Source organism: Bombina bombina, chromosome 7, assembly GCF_027579735.1.
Source record: "Bombina bombina isolate aBomBom1 chromosome 7, aBomBom1.pri, whole genome shotgun sequence".
Classification (NCBI taxonomy): Eukaryota; Metazoa; Chordata; class Amphibia; order Anura; family Bombinatoridae; genus Bombina; species Bombina bombina.
The window spans coordinates 116,758,761-116,779,568 of record NC_069505.1 but is presented as its reverse complement, the minus strand read 5'-3'; the positions used below and the strand labels follow the sequence as shown (position 1 = coordinate 116,779,568).

The 20,808-nt window shown below is 36.4% G+C and overlaps 1 protein-coding gene across 1 annotated transcript in view; it reads left to right on the top strand.

Annotated features, from left to right (window-relative positions):
* The first annotated feature begins 19,738 nt into the window (after positions 1–19,738).
* Positions 19,739–20,808, top strand: part of PARVA (parvin alpha) — a 293,074-nt gene continuing 292,004 nt past the window's right edge. The window contains exon 1 of the mRNA XM_053720259.1: positions 19,739–20,127. Coding sequence (XP_053576234.1) covers positions 19,992–20,127 — 136 coding nt within the window. The 5' untranslated portion in view covers positions 19,739–19,991. The remainder of the gene's footprint in view (positions 20,128–20,808) is intronic.

The following is a 20,808-nucleotide window of genomic DNA, read 5'->3' as shown; positions in this document are numbered from 1 at the left end:
AACTGAGAGCTAGAGTAAATAAAGTCACGGGCAATAATAGACTAACTACTAGCTCTTATCTGGAGCGTATTTGTTTAGCTCCTGGACGCACAGGAGGTGTTATTTCTAACATATATTCAGTTTAATATCCCTTCTAAATTAAGTAAATTACCGTTTATGATAAAATGGGAGTCAGACTTTAATTTTAATTGGTCGGCAGAAAAAAGGAAAATTTTATTAAAAGTAGCTTTTCGATGGTATTTCCATCCTTCTAGAATACATAATAGGGAGCATACTAACACTAATTGTCTGCGTGGCTGCACCGAGAGGGGAACATATCCCCATATGTGGTGGCATTTCTGTCATGTATCTAATATATGGTCCCAAACTTCGGCTCTTTTGAGTGAAATTCTAGATAGGCAAATTAATTTATCCCCTACTCAGGCACTATTACACAAGTCTCTTCCAGACGTAAACCCTAATGCAAATAAATTAGTGGCTATCATTTGTACTATAACTAAATTAAGCATAGCAAGGTACTGGAAGACTGTGATTCCGAAATATTTGATAATTAGGAACAAGATCGATTTCTATTATCAGATGAGTAGCGCCTCTGCAGATATAATAGGTAACAAAGAGCAGTTTCTTTCGATCTGGGAGCCTTGGAATATGTATATTGAGGGTAGCAATAGACAGCAGGTCAATGGGGCACTTGATTAAAATCTGTTAGGGTTTGTGAAGTGGGTTGCATCCTCTGCCTCCTCTGCTCCCATCCAGCTTGTCTGGGCGGGTCATATCACACTTCCTTTTCCCCTTCCTACGGGTTGAATCCCATATGTCCCGAGGCAGGGGGTGAGCCTTTAAGATAATTTACTGATATATACACGTCTCTTCTAGGTTGGGCCCCCACATTGGATCGGTAGGGGGTTTTCCTTTCTTTTCTTGTCTTGAAATAAATACTATGCTAATATGCTACTCGTTTGCACTGTATAAATCGGGTTGATTGCTGTCTGCCACCTCAGAGGTGGCCGATGAGTTAAGGAGTAGCGGTCTTAAGACCGCTGCTTCTTAACTCCTGATTCCAGCGAGCCAGAAGGCTCACGCGGAATAAGCAGCATTGACTGCTTCATAAATCGGCCCCAAAGTGTCAGATGCCAAGGGGTGTAAATTATGAGACTATACAGATGAACTACCTGATGTTTTTATTATTAGTACATTGTTTAGGGCTGAACAGGACCTTTTTTTAGTACCTTTTCATGAGTTCCCGTGTCATACTATATAATTTATGATTCTTTTGCTAATGTTCACGTCAGTATCTACATCTATTTTTTTTTAATCAAATAAATCTTTACCAGAATTAGTGTTTTGGATGATGCAACACCAGCTAATCACTTCTCTTCTTGGGAATTTTACTCATTTTTGGTTTTATAAGCTGACTGCCTCCACCCCCGTATCTCAGATAACCTCAGGATAACGGCAGTATACACACCAGGTCTCCAGGAGAGAATGGGGACATCCTAAAACATTTAATGTGAAAATGGCTTAATGTAGCTTAATGTGTAAAAAAAGTGCCCAAATGTTAATCAATTGCTGCATAATTTTGCACAACCCAAGATTTCCACTATCCAAGCGTATCCTAAAAGTTTCATAGATTTTGGTGTCCCAAAAGGCAAATGATTAAGCTTGTTTTTTGGGGAGCTTAATGTGGCTTAACATACAAAAATTAACTTAGATATCAACCAATTTCTTTCAAATTTCACACAATACAATAAACTATCTATTCAAACATATTCTGAAAATTTCAAGACAATTGCTAAAACATACCAAATGTTATTCACATTTAACTATATTTTTTACAATCCTAAAACATTTAGGGGCAGATTTATTAAAGTGCGAGCGGACATGATCCGCTGTAGCATACGCTGTCTGCATTTATCATTGCACCAGCAGTTCTGGTGAATTGCTTGTACAATTTCGCCCCCTGCAGATTCACGGCCAATCGGCTGCTAGGCGGAGGTGTCAAGCAACCCGATCACATATGATCGGGCGGATTGCTGTCCACCGCTTCAGAACAGGCGGACGAGTTAACTCTTGTTTCTGGCGAGCCTAAAGCTTGCGTGGAAACAGGGGTATACGGCCCCATTCGGTTCATGATAAAATCAGCCCCTTAATGTGAACGGCTTAGCATTAAAAGAGCTTAAAGGGACAGTCAAGTCCAAAAAAAACTTTCATGTTTCAAATAAGGCATGTAATTTTAAACAACTTTCCAATTTACTTTTATCACCAATTTTGCTTTGTTCTCTTGGTATTCTTAGTTGAAAGCTAAACCTAGGAGGTCCATATGCTAATTGAAGGCCGTCTCTAATCTAAATGCATTTTGATAGTTTTTCACCACTAAAGGGCATTAGTTCACGTGTTTCATATAGATAACATTGAGCTCTTGCACGTGAATTTACAATGGAGACAGCTCTGATTGGCTAAAATGCAAGTCTGTCAAAAGCACAGAAATAAGGGGGCAGTCTGCTGAGGCTTAGATACAAGGTAATTACAGAGGTAAAACATGTATAATTATAACTGTGTTGGTTATGCAAAACTGGGGAATTAGTAATTAAGGGATTATCTATCTTTTAAAACAACAAAAATTATGGTGTTGACTGTCGCTTTAATGTACCAAAATGTGCCTAAATATCAATCAATTGCCTTGAAACTTAGGACAACCTCTACTTTCCACTATCCAAGCCTATCCTAGAGGTTTCATGGATTTTGGTTTCCCACAATGCAAATGAGTGACATTAAAGTGAATGTAAAGTCAGCCTCTCCCGGGAATGCCACAGTAATCGTCACTGAAAAATAGATGAACTTTAATTCATCATTTTCAAAGAATTAATTTGTTTTTGCTGAAATTTACCTTATTAGTTTAGACGCGCGTTCACGGGTTGCGCATGCGCTATATAAAAACTGATTTTAATTAATTACAAGGCGATTTCTCTAATGAAAATCTAAGGAGCTCAAAAATATGCCGTTGCGCTCTATGCCACGATAGTATTCAATGAATGTATTCATTGAATACTATGTAGCTAGTCAATATTATCGCCTTTCAACGCATGCGCTGAAGTCCACAGGAGCGCGCTTGGAGACTATGTATAGAGAACGCTCTATATGTTACACTGAGGAGAAGTAGGAAGTAGGGGCTGGGAGGAGTTAGGCTTGTAAACGGCAGCAAATTGGTGAGATAAATATATACATAGGCATTTATTTTTTAGGGAAAAAAAGTGACGGTTTATCTCATAGACACATTTGGAATAATAATGAGGCATAAAACCAATGAAAATTGACATTCACTTTAAGCTTGTTTTTTGGGAGCTTAATGTTGCTTAACGTTTAAAAAAGAACTTAGATGTTAACTAAATTCCCCCAAACTTACCACAATACAATAATATATCTATTCAAACATATTCTGACAATTTCAGGACAATTGGTAAAACATACTAAAAGATATTCACATTTAACCTTTTTTTTAGAATCCTAAAACATTTAGTGGGAGATTTTTGTTATATATATTATTTATCATTTTATATTACTATGTCAAAGTGTTTAATGTCCCTTTAACATTAAGCTGTTTACATGAATGTTTTAGGATTGTAAAAAAAATGTTAATTGTGAATACCTTTTGGTATGTTTTATCAAATGTCTTGACATTTTCCTGATATATTTGTATATATGTTTGTATTGTGTGAAGTTTGGAGGAAATTGGTTAACATCTAAGTTGTTTTTTGCACATTAAGCTCCCCAAAAAACAAGCTTAATGTCACTCATTTGCCTTGTGGGAAACCAAAATCCATGAAACTTCTAGGATAGGCTTGGATAGTGAAAAACAGAGGTTGTGCCAAGTTTCAAGGCAATTAATTAATGTTTAGGCACATTTTGGTATATTAAGCTGATTTTACATTAAAGAGACACTGAACCCAAATGTTTTCTTTTGTGATTTAGATAGAGCATGCAATTTTAAGCAACTTTCTAATTGACTCCTATTATCAAATTGTCTTCATTCTCTTGATATCTTTATTTGAAATGCAAGAATGTAAGTTTAGATGCCAGCCCATTTTTGGTGAACAAACTGGGTTGTTCTTGCCGATTGCTGGATAAATTCACCCACAATAAATAAGTGCTTTCCATGGTACTGAACCAAAAAAATAGCTCAGATGCTATCTTTTTCAAATAAAGAAATCAAGAGAACGAAGAAAAATTGATAATAGGTGTAAATTAGAAAGTTGTTTAAAACTGCATGCTCTATCTGAATCACAAATGAAAAAATTTGGGTTCTGTGTCCCTTTAAGCCATCTACATTAAATGTTTTAGGATTGTATTTAATCGTTATTTGTGAATACCTTTTAATATATTTTAACAATTGTCCTGAAATTTTCAGAATATGTTTGAATAGATAGATTCTAGTATTGTGTGAAGGTTGGGGGAAATTGGTTAACATCAAAGTTATTTTTTTATATTAAGCCACATTAAGCTCCCCAAAAAACAAGCTTAATGTTACTAATTTGATTTGTGGGAAACTAAAATCCATGGAATTTCTAGGATAGGCTAGGATAGTGAAAAACTGAGGTTGTGCCAAGTTTCAAGGCAATTGATTGATGTTTAGGCATATTTTGGTACAATAAGCTTTTTTAACATTAAAGTGAATGTAAATTTTCATGAATTAGTGCTCTGTTTTTTAAACATACTATTAAAAACAGGGGCACTTTCATTCATGTAAGTTTACATTGCACGGTATTTTGAAAAATACTTACCTTTATCTTCTGCAAAGCCGGATCGGCGATCCCCCGCCTGCTTCTTCCTGATGTACTTACACAGCAATGACGAAACCGGCTTCCTCCCATCACGGCGTGGCCTCACGAGATGGAGGCCCTGGGGGGGAAGCCATGATTGGTGGAAGCCTGTTTAATCATTCGTGGCGTATGTTCAGAGGACCTGCTGGCTGGGATCGCCGATCCGGCTTTGCAGAAGATAAAGGTAAGTATTTTTCAAAATATGCTGCAATGTAAACTTTCATGAATGAAATTGCCCCTGTTTTTTTTTTTTTTTTTACATCTTTTATTTATTATCAGCAGGGATAACATTAGATTTCATAGTAACAAAGAGTTCATAACATAATATTCATCTAAAAAGATAACATATGATAAGATATTAATTCATATCAATAGATCAATTCGATAAATCAATAAGAAAGACAAAAAAAAAAAATTTCTAATCTTGAACCGTTGATATGAGTTACTACTTAGTTCAATCTGACTAGATATAAGTCTGCTGGATTTTCCTTTTAAAATAACAAAAATAAACCAGAGAGATAATATTCCTGGAATGGATTAACTTAACTATTTCTTGTGTTAGATTGTTTGCTTTCCTTTTTCTTTTTCTCTTTTTCTCCTTTTACTTTTGAATGTATCAAATTATGTCCAGAGCTGAGGGGGAGAGGGAAGGGAAGGGGAAAAAAAAAAAAAAAAAAAAAAAAGCTGTTTGTTGTTCAGATAAGATAAGTTAAGTTACCATATGTCTAATAACACAATTTCGGTATTCCGAAATGGATAGATTAGAGTATCAATCTCGCTAGGGGGGAATATCCTAATAAATCTGACCACTTTCGAAAAAAACTAGTTATCTCTTGCTCCGAATTCAAGTTCGTTGCTAGTGTTCAACTATACATTGTTTCCTAAGTTAGTTTTTAATCTCTGTTATTGATGGATATATATGTGCTTCCAGTCCTTAAATAACAAATTTCTAGCTGCTAAAATGATTAGATTTATTATTCTTACTCTTTTAAAGTTGGACTCTTATCTTTCAAGAAAATTATATCTATGCCTGTAAGCTTTAGAGGAGTTATTTTTAAGACTTTTTCTATCCAAAATTCTATTTTAAGCCAGAGTTGTTTGCAGCTTAGGGCAAGACCATAATACATGAATTATGTCGGCCGCTGGTAATCTACATTTGGGGCAGCTATTAAAGTTTGTATTATGCCATTTATAACCTTTATCTGGGGAATAGTATGTTAAGTGTATGAGTTTCACATGGGACTCCCTCCAAGTCTCAGCTATTGTGGTCTCAAAAAGTAAGACTATAGAACGTAAAACCTGCTTCTTAAGATGCAATATTAATCATAAAGAGGTTTGTCCATTTTTTGAGCTATTTGTTTGACGCACTCTTCACCCTTAAACCCTACCATATATGTGTACCATGGAGAGATAGAGGTAAGTCCGGCTTTAATCAGAACTGGCCAATTCCCTAACCATACCCCATGTCCAGTTCCACGGGAACTTATGAATTTAATTGCGTTACGTAGTGTCTAACTTGCAGATATGTAAAAAAGTCACGATTTATCCAAGCTATATTCTTGTTTTAAGTCTTCAAAGGATTTAATGTTCCCCGTCTCAAAATTAACCACTTGTCGTGCATAGTATATTCCCTGCCTCTTCCATTTCATCAAAATGGGTGAAGAAGTTCCTTCTTGGAATTCTGGGATTACCAATAAGGGTTTGATGTTTAGGTATATCTGTGTTAATTCCAACTTTTGCTCCATTCTTTTTCCACGCCTTAATGATTATAGAGATTGTTTTAAACTTCTTTACCTTGTTTAGGAATAGAGTTATAAGACAAGTGCAGCAAAGATAGTGGAATTAGAGGGGAATATTATGTTTGCCTCAAGATCATTGTCTGTGAAATAATCTGCTTTCTGCTATCCAGTCAGAAGCTATACGACCTAGAAAAACAAGATTATAGGAATGCAGATCAGAGAGTGCCAGGTCCGGCATATTGTTTAGGGAAGGCTAGTTTTTGAAGTGAAATTCTAGGTTTTTTTGAATACCATATAAAACTTCTAAGAGTAGAATTAAATTTCTTTATATCATATATTTTAATCAGAACAGGAAGGTTCTGCAAGATATAGAGAATCTTAGGAAGGATAGTCATTTTGTAAAGAGCTATTCGCCCTGAGATGGAGAGTGCAGATGTTGCCAATTCTTCATATAGCTCAGAGCTTGTTTAAATATAGGAGATATATTTAGAGAGTACCAATCTTTAGGATTATCTGATATTATGATTCCTAGATACCTAAAGGAACTTGTAACTAGTTTGTAAGGATGTTTTGTGCAGGAATCTTTCCGTTTTCCTCAGCCACAATAGTTCAGACTTTGTGTTGTTATTTTATATCCTGAGCATCGACCAGTATAAATCTACTATTTATTTAAATTTGGGAATATTTGACGATGTGTTTGAGATATATAGTAGCAGGTCATCGGCATATAGGGAGACCTTCACCTCTTTTTTATGAATTTTTATTCCCTCAATCTGATGTCTAACTTTCAGTGCAAGTGGTTCAATTGCTAGGTTGAATAATAGAGGTGAAAGAGGACATCCTTGACGGGTTCCTCTTTCCATTCTAATTGTATCTGATACATGCCCATTAATAACTAGACTCGTGGATGAATATAAACATATATTTTCTCCACCAGTTTATAAAATTTGTTTATCAATTCCAAAGCGTTGTACGGCATCTAATAAGAACTCATGATTAACACGATCAAATGCCTTTTCGGCGTCTACCGCTAATATTGCGGCATCAGACTGTTCTTTCAATGTACTCTCTTCGACATTCTTAAAGTAGTCAATAATTAGAAGTAATTGCCTAATTTTTGCTGCTGAACTGCGGTTGCGAATAAAGCCCACTTGGTCTTTATGAATGACATCTGCTATCCCCTCTTGTAAATCTTGCTGCTAAAATTGATGTGAATATCTTATAATCTGAGTTTAACAGTGCTATTGGTCTATATGAGTCCCTGTTCGCTGGATCTTTCCCAGGTTTAAGTAGAAAGATAGTATTAGATTCTAGAAAATGTATTTGGTATTTGGACCTCGCCTGAGAAATATTGGTTAAAGAGTTTTAGTTAAGTGGGGAATTAAGGTAGGTGCCATGATTTTATAGAAATCGTTAGGCATTGCGTCCGGACCTGGAGCTTTCTCAAGTTTTAATGATTGGATAGCTTTTGAGACTTCGAGCTCAGAAATGGGCCCATTTAATTTCTGGCTGAACTCAGATTTGAATTTCGTGATCTTTAAGTCTTTCCAGAACACATCCCTAGCCGACTTATCCATAGGTGTAGATGAATAAATTATTTTATAATGTTGGTAAAAAGATTCCAATATGTCTTCTGGGGCATTCAAATGACTATCCTTGATCTGTATTGATTCTATTGTTGGTTGATTGTTTAAAGTTTTTTACTAGTTTAGATAGCAGCTTACCTGATTTATTTCCATATTTATATAGGTTCGCTTGATATTTTAGTTCTGATCGAATTGTTGAGGCTGTTAAGAAGGAATCCCGTTCTTTTTTCAATTTGGCATATCTAGTCCAGTTTTCTTCTGATTGAAAATGTAAAAATCTGTTATAAGCATTACTTACTGCTGCTGTTAGTTGCTTTTCCTTTAATCGAGATTACGCTTGCCCCTCGCCATATAGGCGATGATTTCTCCCCTTAATACCGCTTTCGCTGTCTCCCAGACAACTGAGAAGTTAGATACTGATCCAATATTAAACTGAAAAAATTCTTCTAGTTTATTTTTTAGCCAATTACTGAATTTCGGATCGTTATTTAAATATTTTGGATAGAAAAAACGCGCTCTTCTTGTAGATAGATTATTTACTAGGATATCTAGCATCACAGGGGCGTGATCTGAGATACAAATTTCTGAAATGGTAGCTCTGGCTCCTCTTTGATATAAGCTATCATTTACTAGAATAAGATCAATTCTGGATAATGATTTAAATGCCTTTGAATAACATGTATAATTTTTTAAATCCGGGTTTTGGACCCGCCAGATATCTCTGACGGCTAGATTTTGAAAGATAGTGTTAAAAATTTTTGCTTCCAAGTTATCTTTTTTAGTTTTTTTTTGCGCAGTACCTCTTCTCAGTCTATCGAGGGGACATCGGGGTGCCATATTAAAATCACCTGCAACTATTACATAACCTTCTGCTACTTGAAGTAGTTGAGATTGGAGGGGAGTCCCAGAATTCTGGTTTAATTGTGTTGGGGGCATATAAGTTGCATATTGTATATATAGATCCTGCTATTTTCAATTTTAGTATTAAATATCTGCTTTCTAAGTCTACTATTGTGAGTAGTTTGTCATATACTAATTTTTTTCCTAGTAAAATAGCTACCCCGTTTTTTCTATTGGAGGTCGGAGCGCAAATTACTTCTGACACCCATGTCGATTTAAGTTTCATGGATTCCTCTAGATTTAAATGTGTCTCTTGAATTAATGCTATTGATGTATTAATCCTTTGTAGGTGTGATAAAATCATTTTTCGTTTAATAGGGGATGTAATTCCCCCTATGTTCCATGTTGTGAGTCTAAGATTTTTACCCATCTAGTATATATTTATTGGTGTAAGTAGCAGATATGCAACAACAAAAAAATAAAATAAAATAAATAAATAAATAAATAAAAAAATAAAATAAAAAATAAATAAATAAATAAATAAATAAGGAGAAAAAAGGAAAGAAATAAAGGTCTCCCTCAGCTCTGGAATTACAAAAAGTTTATCTATTATTAATATCATGGTGTAGATATGCAAGAATTTATTGATGGTATGGGAGAAAAAGAAACATAGAAAAAATGTATCTAAGCGATGGTTAAAACCCATGCTCTGCTAATTTTTTCTCTGCCTCGGCTACTGTTTGAAAAAAAAAAAGTTTGACCTTCTACAGTTACCTTGAGCCTAGCAGGATAGATAACTGTGGCTTGCCAGCCGACCTTTAGCATTTTTCCACAGACTGGGGAGAGCTCCTTTCTCTTAGAAGATATCTCCATAGAGAAATCTTGAAATAACAATATCTTTGAGCCCTCATAGACCAAGAGCTGCTTTTTTCTGTAATATTGCATAAACAGCAATTTATCCTGATAATTTAAAAAATTTTGCGATAATTGGTCTTGGTTTAGAGACATTTGGAGATCTCCCCAATCTGTGAACTCTCTCTATCAGAAAAGGCGTAGGTGGTGGGGGAATGTTCAGCAATTGAGGGAGTGTGAGTGTCATGAATTTCATTAAATCTTCTTGCTGTACAGATTCTGGGTATCCTATAATTCTTAAATTATTCCTCCTTGCCCTATTCTCAAGATCATCTATTTTAGCTTGGAGTTTATTTATTAACTTTTGGTTTCCCTCAATTTTTGGGGTCTGAATATTTGTCTTATCCTCAAGATCAGAAATTCTCTGTTCTATTTCTTGTAGTCTACCAGCGAACTGTTTCACTTCTATTGCTAGTGATGCGATGTCCTGCTTTATTTCATTTTTTAGGGAATCAAATTAGGTGATATGGCCTCTAGGATACTAGAGACTAAAGATTGTGTGTTTTGAGATTCTATGGAGCTTATGCTCTGTGATTGAGCAATAGAGTCGTGTGGTGCTACAGGGCTCTCTATGTTTTTTGTTCTGCGCTCCTTTGATTTTGCTGCCATACCTGGATTAGTCTTGGGAGTGCAAGTGGGGGAAGTGATATATTTGTCCTTATACTCAGAAAGAGAGAGAAAATCAAAAGGGTTCAATCAATGTGTGTGCGTGTGAGAGAAAAAAAAAAAAAAAAGAAGAGGAGGTGCTGAGAGTGAAAAAAAAAAAGAGGTGCTGAGAGTGAAAAAAAAAAAAAAAAAGTGCTGGGAGTGAGTGTGGGGATAAAAAAAGAAAAGGGGTGATTAATATGTTCTTATGTGAGTTTGGACCAGAATTGGCAGGGAATGTAAATAGAGACTACTGTGCTAAAGAAAAGAAAGATTCTCATTAAACCATGAGCTATTAATTAACACAGCCAGTTCACTAGCTCCAAAGAAAGAGGCAGAGATCTCATGTAGAAGCCTTTTCTAATTGCTTATACGATTTTGGAATACTAAATTTCAACTTTGTATGCTTAATATAGATCTGTTCTTTAAGAGATATTACAGCCTCTGCAGCAAGATCTTAATTTTTTGAGTAACTATTGTATCAGTATTCTTACAGGTGCTGTGGTTTATAATGTGACAGATTTCTGGCCCTTTAGGCTCTCAATTAGTTAAAATACAGACTATTTGTAAATTATATATCACCCCTATAAATCTCACTTCTATAGTTTTTCCTTTAAATATCTAGTAAAGAAATTTAGTGACTACAATAACAGGGATAAGCCATTCAATTATACAATTATTATAAGTTGTAACAAATTCTGGTATTTTTTCTAAAGAGTAATACAAATTCCCTTTTTAGTGAGGTTAACAGACTCACTGGAAAGAATGGGTTCTATGTTTGCCAATAAGTAGAAAATATATCATGTTATAAAGATAGAAAAAAAAGGCTGCACAGATACTTAATTTTTAGATATTAAAGTAATACCCAGTTCCTGATTTAAAAAACAATCTAAGTTCCTATAGGCCAAAAAGCCTTGCTGCAGTTCTTACTGAGATTAATAAATACAAAAGATAGTTCTTAAGCCAGTTACATATGAATCTAGCTTTTAAGCATACTTTAGTCCGTTATCAAGGCAAAGATATAAAAGAGTTCTTATAGTTTTTGTAGATAATTTTACTTCCTTGCTATGCCTTTTATTCATTAAGGGGAAGTTGTTCTCAAAGTAGCTTGATTTTAACTTCTTAAGCAGGTTTTTTTTTTTTTTTTCTTTTTTTTTTAAGCAGCAAAACTTGTAGGATAGAAAAGTCAATTTCAGTTAAATGCCTTCAATATTTCAACTTTAGCATAAGCCAGAGAGCAGAGTTTTGCCAAGTATGGATCAGGTAAAAAGACACAGATTATTCCCCCTTACCCCAATATGTTCCTTGTGCTTCAAGTTGAAGTTGGGTATGGAGCAAAAAAGAAAGTTTGTTCTGAATCCCAACCTTTCAAACTCTTTGCAATCTTTAGACGCTTACCGGCTTAGCGGGGTGTCCTTCCAGCTGGTCTCAGCAGGTCCCGGTATGCTGAGTGCCTCCGTCTCCGAATCCCTCCGCTCAGTTCCGGGGGAGGAGAGGAGGAAATGAAACCAGGTTCACTATCCTCAGCGCTGAGCTCAATGATCCATCCGCTCACCACACGCAGCACCGGTGGGTGGGAGCGGGCTTGATTGCCCCCGAGGCAGGTCAGGTGCCGGTAAGTTGCTGTGAGGGTCCGCGCTTCAGTTTAGCAAGGGGGAATAATTCAAGGCAGGCTGCTTCTTGGGTGCTGTTATGCTGCGGATTGCTAAGTCTGGTTAGCCCGGCATTTCCTCCATCAAGAAAAAAAGTCAGCGCTTCACTTGTGCTGCTAGCCAGGGTATTATTCTTTCATTATGGTAAGTTTACCCAGTAAAATGCTCAAATGGGTTATTAGTCTCTCCAGAGAAAGGTCTTTTATCTTAAGCGTATGATATCAGTTTACGCTGTGGAGGGTAGCTGGTGTGTTGGCTTTAACCAGCTGCAGAATTTCCTTCTAACATGAAGGATCCAAGCGCTACAAACCGCCAAGGTGTAACTGCAGGGGAGTGATGTCTGTACAGGTGCTCAGGTGCACTAATGCACAGGTGCAGCCTATGCACAGTCTCCTCCTCTTCCTCCCAGGGCATGTCAATTGCCCCTGTTTTTAATAGTTTTTTTTTAAAACCAGGGCACTCATTTGCCTTGTGGGAAACCAAAATCCATGAAACTTATAGGATATGCTTGAATACTGGAAATCTTGGGTTGTGCAAAATTATTTAGCAATTGATTAACATTTGGGCACTTTTTTTTACACATTAAGCTACATTAAGCCATTTTAACATTAAATGTTTTAGGATGTCCCGAGAGAAAGCAGTTTTTGTTTTGGTAAATTACAATAATGAAACGCAAGATAAAAAAAAATTAATAGAAATATTAGGCATGTGTATACATTTGGGGGCCTATTTATCATTGCGTCAATTTCGATGTCTTTGCTGGAGTCAATACGCTCGCCAGACATCACTGCCGCGAATCTACATACGACGCCCTTATTTATTAAAAATTCTGTCAAAAACACGTCAAGTACGGAGCGATGAGCATCGGACTATTGATAAATAAGAGTCATCAATGTTGCTGATGTTCTGTTTTTTCCAAGTTTATTTATACAATTTCATTACTGTCCATGAACAAGCACATTTCTCTAAAGCTAATCTTTTCTTTTATTTTTCATCTGTTAATGTCCAAGAAATAGCTAGATTTATACCTGAACAGACAATAATATCTCATAGAAAGTTATTTTCTATGTATTTGTTATACAAAAAAACTGATATATATTTCCACATAAATTGTGTATTTGTATTTCTATAAATCATGATATGCCTATCTCATGTTTTTTTTAAAATGATTATTAATGCTAGAATTTGTACATATATCTTTGCACTTACTTGTATATTTATATGTGTTATGTCAGAAATCTTTTGCAAACATATTTACATGTCCATAAATTCCTTTTTTGTTTTAAACAATGTTGTCTTTCATATCTCTGTGTTTATTTGTACCACTATATGTATATAGTGTAAATGTATTATTATTCTGAGCATGAATAATTGCAAATATAACATGTAATCAGGGTATCATATGTATTTATTTGCAAATGGATATTTTAAGAACTGGGCTAGTTTTCTCTCTGCACCTGTGTGACCCCTCCTGATTGAAGTCTAGTTTTAAACACCACCTCTACACAGGTGTTAAAAAATGGGCTGGCATTTAAGATGACATTTCTTATTAAAAATCAAATTCAAGAGAAGGAAGAAAAGCACTGAAAATAGCATGAGAGTAAAGAGGTTAATTAAATTTCTGCTGTATCTGAATCATGACAGTTTAATGTTAGGTAAACTATCCCTTTGAGCTATCAGTTTAAGATTATCTTAAATCAAACATCAGTACAATTTTAAAATGATTGTCTAAAGTATTACACTGTGTGTTGTCCTAATGTCATCATCAATGTTTAACTTTAATACTAATTTTACATATACATACTTTCAAAGTATTATACACAATGTAACAAATGGCACTTAAAAGTTCTGATGAGTGATCAATGACACAAGTATAGAACAATTTGATTTGTTAGTGATAGTTTAACATGTATATTTAAATCATATTGGCTGATGTCATAAATCATGTGATTATGCATTTCCCAATCAAAAGTGATGGCAACTTTCACTAGTTAGTGGGTTGTTTAGGAGTATTGCGTCAAATTTGGTACGAAGTGGAGAGTGGGACTTGTATTACATGCCTTAAACAGGGTGCAAATAGATTTATCAAAAAAAAAAAAGGAAGTTAGCTATATTATGTTATGTATTTATTTCATTTGTATCTCTATATCTACTAGTGCACCAATTTTGGAGCAATACTTTGCACCAAATTTGGAGCAATACTTCACATCAAATTTGGAGCAATAATATTGTTTGATTTAGAAAGAGTATACAATTTTAATAAAATTTCGAATTTACTTTTATTATCTAATATGCTTCATTGTCTTGCAACATCGAACATAACAGACTCCCATTGATTTCTATGGCATTCGCGGGCCTCAAGGGTGGCGGTTTGAACGATAGGTAAGCTGCTTCGGAATTGATGCGAGTGTACCTGTTGAATGTTTGATAAATTGGGTCAAATAGAGTCGAATGTGAATTCGAAACATCTGGAATGACGCAAGCATTGATCTGCGTCGGAGTGAGATTGCGGGAGCGTATATTACGTCACACGTTTCAACATTTGACGAACTTGACGCTTTGTTAACTACAGCAGGTCAATCTCGTGTCGAATTTGACGCGGGATTCCACCATATTATCAGTTGAAGCTTTGATAAATCTACCTTATGGAATTTGTTTCACAAACGAATGCCGAATATGGCAGCGGGCAGCAGCATTTGGCTATTTTCAGTGCTGGATATATTAGTGTTAAAGTACAATACACAAATATCTGTGCAAAAAAGTTCAACCTTTTTTTGTGAGGCACCCACACATAGCATACCTCCTTTTATTTTAGCCGACCAAACATTTTTAGATCATAACTTTAGTTTGCAGAAATACCATAACAAAAAAAAAACACACAGTATTTATCTATAATTTTCTATGGGGTACAAGGAAAATTATTATTTCAAACACACCGTTTATTGTCCTGCCTTTTAGCATCAGTTCACCTTCCAAAAACACCAAAATGTAGGATATTATGCTTAGATTGGTCAATACAAATGAATCATTAAAAATCTGAAGAAGATAAAATGTGTTATTTCTGTCACTTTGCACCATCTTCTAATTTGTGCAGAAAATGAGCAGGTATAAATTATCTAACCATAAATATAAAGAGGGGTGGCATAATCCATTTTGACAATGTATTGCCTGTCCCTACCCTTGTCTAAAATTAGTGTAACAAAAGTATTAAATAAAATCAGGCATAAAATAGTTGCCCTAGAATTCATCCTATATAGAATTTTGCAAAATAGCATCTATTTTTACACTCACTCAGGTCTCCAATTTATTTTAATTCTTGTAATTATTTATTAGTTCAAAGAAACATGGATCTATGAGTCCTAACATTAACAGAATAAAATGAAGCTAGCGGTTGCTTCCAAGTGATCAGTATGACTTCCTCCTATTGGAATTGTGGGACCTTACAAGGGCTGGATTGGCCTTCCGGGATACCGGGAGATTTCCTAGTGCATTGCTCTGCCTCCCCAGGACCACATCAGCTGGGGAATGTGGCAGCATTCACTGAGCAGGGAGGCCATCGAGCAACCTTGGTGCACAAAGCACTTATTGCAAGGCAGCCCTGCTGCAATTCAGGCTGCCAAGTTAGCACTGCAGGGGAGGTGGCAGGCTCTTGCTGCATGGATTAGGTCAAGTGAGTCTGAAATGTGACTGAGTAGTGGGAGAGACCACTGCCCACAGATCATCTCCAACCTCTTTGTGAGCACAGGTCATAACAAGGCTGCTCCATATCTGTAGGCACTGGCAGCCATTTATTCAGTCAAGTTTAAGGGCTGCTGTCTGGATCTAGTGGATGGAGACAGGACCAGTCTATCAGAGGCTCCACTTGCTGTAAGGTCCACTGAACACCATATTATTTGGCTGCTTGACTTGAGGCTATAGCTGTATAAACGAATCCCCTTAGAGAGCACCCCGTAGGCGTAACCAATCTCTTAGTGGATTTTCTTTTTTACAGTCTTTGTGGATAGGGAAACAGGAGCACTGCACTACACATAGGCTACTTCCATACAATGCTTACTGCACTCCAGGCTGCAGAAGGAAATGGTGTGCTATGCACCTGCCATTTCATTCTTCACTGAGGAGAGTTCAGACTTGCAGAAGGGGACAGTGCTGGGGGGAGAACCCAGGGGAGTCACTCTATGCCTGATGGTAGCGCTGTGCAAAGAAAGATGGCATGCAATCAACCAATACTCTTCTGCACAGCCTATATGGAATGCACAGAACTTACTCACCACTATTCACCCACTGATGCTAATGAATTTGACACATATGCCTTTAAAAATAATTACATGTTCTCCCTACTCTACCTATTGGTTATCAGGGGTATATAAAGTATAACATTCTAAGCACTCAACTGAATATAGAGCTGGTCTTTATTTTTTTCAGAGCTGCTTTTTATTCTGGACCTCACTCTTTATAATGAGTGGTATAAGGAATAAGGGCCTCTTATATATCACCAGAACTTTCAAAATAGAACCAATGCTGTGAGGTATATGTCGTTGTTATGGCAACCAGCTGGAGTGCCATGGTTACAGGACCACTTATTTGAAAGGATTGCTGCTTTCAAATGAGAGGTCTCAATTTTGTTTATGGGTATGTCCTCCCCCTCTGATGTTGTTTCATATGCCTATGGTTCTGTTGGGTGATAAGTGTTGTGATCAGTAATAGCCTCTTAAGTATGTCACCCCTCCATTCAAAGAGCAGCCGCCCCTCTTTCAAATGAGGGGTCACTTGCCCCATTGGAATGCTTATTTTGTGGTGCTATAGCCAATTTTAAAACTAATAACACTGTAAAAGACATCAAATACATAGATGATTGCATTTTCTCTTTGATACTGAAAGAGACATGAGATCCCTCATTTTAAACTCAGTGATCCCTCTCATGTTAGGGGCATTGAGTGTGGTGTATTTAGGGGATAGAGGCTCTATTAGAGCTAGTGCCCTGCATACAGTACAAAATTAGTTAGGTGATTGATACAGTTGTATAGGAACACACATAGGAAAGAGGGTGGTCTCCTCTTTCTAAACTGCTCCTCTGTGCTTTAATGGGGGATAGGGTTTGAAAGGTGCCCCCCACCCTATCATTAAGCACTGTACTTGGGGCTGGTGATCACCATGGAAAATTGAGGGGGTGTGTGACACCCTTATTTAAAATAGAGGAATTAGATGCACTATGATAGCCCTATCCATCCCCTACCACTAAAAATGACCTGTTTTCTAGTGCTGCAGGTGATCACAGTTTTGTTTAACAAAAGACCCCTCATTTGAAAGAGAAGAGTACCCTTTCAAATGTATGCTCTATCTGCATCATAGAACATGTTTTAGTTTAAAGTCCCTATAAATGCTTAGCAATAGGTTCTCATTTCATGTGTGACATTGTATGTATGGGGAACTTAAAGGGACAGTCGTTATTGTTTAAAAAGATAGATAATCTATTTATTACCCATTCCCCAGTTTTGCATAACCAACACTGTTATATATTAATATACCTTTTACCCCTGTGGTTATCTTGTATCTAAGCATCTGCAGACTGCCCCTTTATTTCAGTTCTTTTGACAGACTTGCTTTTTAGCTAATCAGTGCTGAATCATAAATAACTCCACACGAGTGAGCACAGTGTTATCTATAAGACACACATGAACTAGCGCTGTCTAGCTGTGGAAAAACTGTCAACATGCACAGAAATAAGAGGCAGCCTTCAAGAACTTATAAATTAGGTTTAGCTGTTAACAAAGAATACCAAGAGCTTGGTTCACTTATATTGCTAGGGTATCACTATGAATGGATAACATGATCTCTGTTCTGAGGGCAGCTGTACACATAGGGCAAGATTTATCAAAGTGAGAATAAGAAAATTCTCACATTTGTCATCAAAAAACTCCTCACAAATGATATCACCATATTTATGAAAGGTTATGCGCCAATAAAGTCACAACTTTTCATGTGTGCGAACAAATTGACTCATGACCATTCGCAAGTCTTAAATATATGCGAATAAGTTGTCTGGAAATGCCTAATTCTTGTATTAATCTTTATTGGCATTTTAAAATGCCCGTATATATTCGCAGTTCTCATATATTTATGAAAAGTGGTGCATGCAATATTCACTGTTTTTAATCTCGCCAATTTGTAGGTTGCGAGGAGTGAAAAATAAAGAGCGATATTGTTGTTTGTCTGGAGGGAAAATGTAAATATGTCTTTTTCTTGCTGTATCTAGGGTTAGAAATTGCCCACAACAAGGTGCAGAACCTGAATAATATTAATAATTAAATAACAAAAAGGTATACACAAATTTACAAAAAAAGTAAAATAATTTAAGTGCAATTGAAATAAGTGTATTAAAAAGAACGAAGATGAGCTCCAAAAAAACGGCAACCTTCCTCAATGAAAGAGAGACAAAGAAGGGGCAAAATAAAAATAACTTTAATATAAGAAATAATGATCACTTGATTAAAACAATAAAGCATTTACCGATTGATAAATAAAGTGAAAATGACATTTTCGCAAGAAAACTAGGATCAGTCATTCGCTTGACATCGCAAAAAAGTTTTTCCCCAAAAATGTCTCTAGAATTTTGATAAATACTGGCGACATTTTTAACTTCACACATTGCGAACTATTGCGGATATAATCGCGACTTTTTAGGCGCATTTTTTCGGAACCTGATACATTTTGCCTAGAGTGTATCCAATCAGGGACTAATTTGGCATTTTCTATTAATTTGTAGAAATGTGATATTTATGTAGCACCTTACGTGTTGTGACCCCATTATAACCTGATTGCAAGATATATATATATAAATATATATATATATATATATATATATATATATATATATATATATATACATACAGTATACAGTATATATATATACAGTATATACAGTATATATATATATATATATATATATATATATATATATATATATATATATACAGTATATATATATATATATAAAGATATTTCTCTTTTTGCCTCCACAATGTTTATTCCCTGCTGTTTGTGTAGTTATGGGAAGTAGAAGAGTAATGTGAATCACTATCAGATATTTAATTATAATTTAGCAAACAAACACTATACATAAACAGATTGGGGGCCACAACTTCTCAGGGAAATACAGCAAAACGTCACCATGGCTCTGACAGACTCTTTGTAGAAGTTTACAGACCGATAACAACACAGGGTGGCTTTATTGCCCGCGGGCCTAAGGTTAGATACCTGTTATGCTATACAGTTATACACGTATCCGTGCTCTGTATAACAGCTATCTGACTTCGTCCCTGTGACAAAATCTCTGGCATTGCTGGCACAATATACTTCCCACCCATTGCTGCCCGAAATGCTAAAATGCCACCAGCCCCGCGCCAATTCTGTTTCTAAATAATCTGGTGTAAAACAGCAATTGCCTTAGATCACTAAAATAAGTTTTTACTAAGGGGGTATTGTTTTCATTGCCTATTTCACAGCAGTATTTAAATTGTCGAGGTTTAATATGAGCTGACTGAGGTTGTAAGAGTACACAGTACCGTGTGTCTCACAATCTATTGCACTGTTTAACCCTCTGTGTGCACCAGGGTGGTCTGGTGCCCTCCTGCAAGGCGCACTACTGACAGACCAGGGACCCAGCCTGTGTGAGGGGGGAGTGGGAGGGAGAGCTGCCTGACATGCCTGGAATAATTCCGCTTCCGCTGCCAGAGGACAGCCTTCCCTGCAAGCATTTCAAATCCCTATTCCTGATCCCAGCTCTTGCTGCACCCACTGGCCATGGCAACTTCCCCCCAGAAATCCCCCTCTACCCCAAAATCTCCGACCCCCAAATCCCCCCCTTCTAGAAAGAAAGATGACTCCTTCCTGGGCAAACTTGGAGGAACTTTGGCAAGAAGAAAAAAAGCTAAAGAAGGTAAGAGAAAGTTACTTATTTACTATGAACAGGGCATATTGCATGGCCCCTGGCCTTATATGTTACTGTACAGCCCTCCAGGGCGCCAGATTTTAGGGCTTTCATTTATTTTATACATCAGTATGCCCCACCCCCACAAACAATACACAATCATTTAAACTTCTCCCTTATGCCCACCCTATACACATTCATTGCTTTATAGTGTGTGAGATTGCATATTACGTCTCCTAAATAACTTGTGCAATAACAGAGGTGTGTATCCTCCATTAGATGTGTATAGTGCCCGTCTATTCATACCCTGGGGACACTGCATGGGGTGGTGCAGTTAAAAGATGCCTTGGGCTGCTGCTTTAAGACTCTTGTTGTGTCTGGGTGCGCCCAAGCTGCTGCAATGTTTTTTTTTCTCCTCCTATGAAACGTCACTCAGCAAAAATGTTCATTACATAGTGTGTAGAGTAGAGAGCTCCCTGCTGCAATATGAGGGCATCCCCTGAGCTTGGTATGTGATGGCTAGCTACATAGGAATGCTATGGTATGTGATGGCTAGCTACATAAGAATGCTATGGTATGTGAAGGCTAGCTACATAAGAATGATATGGTATGTGATGGCTAGCTACATAGGAATGCTATGGTATGTGATGGCTAGCTACATAAGAATGCTATGGTATGTGAAGGCTAGCT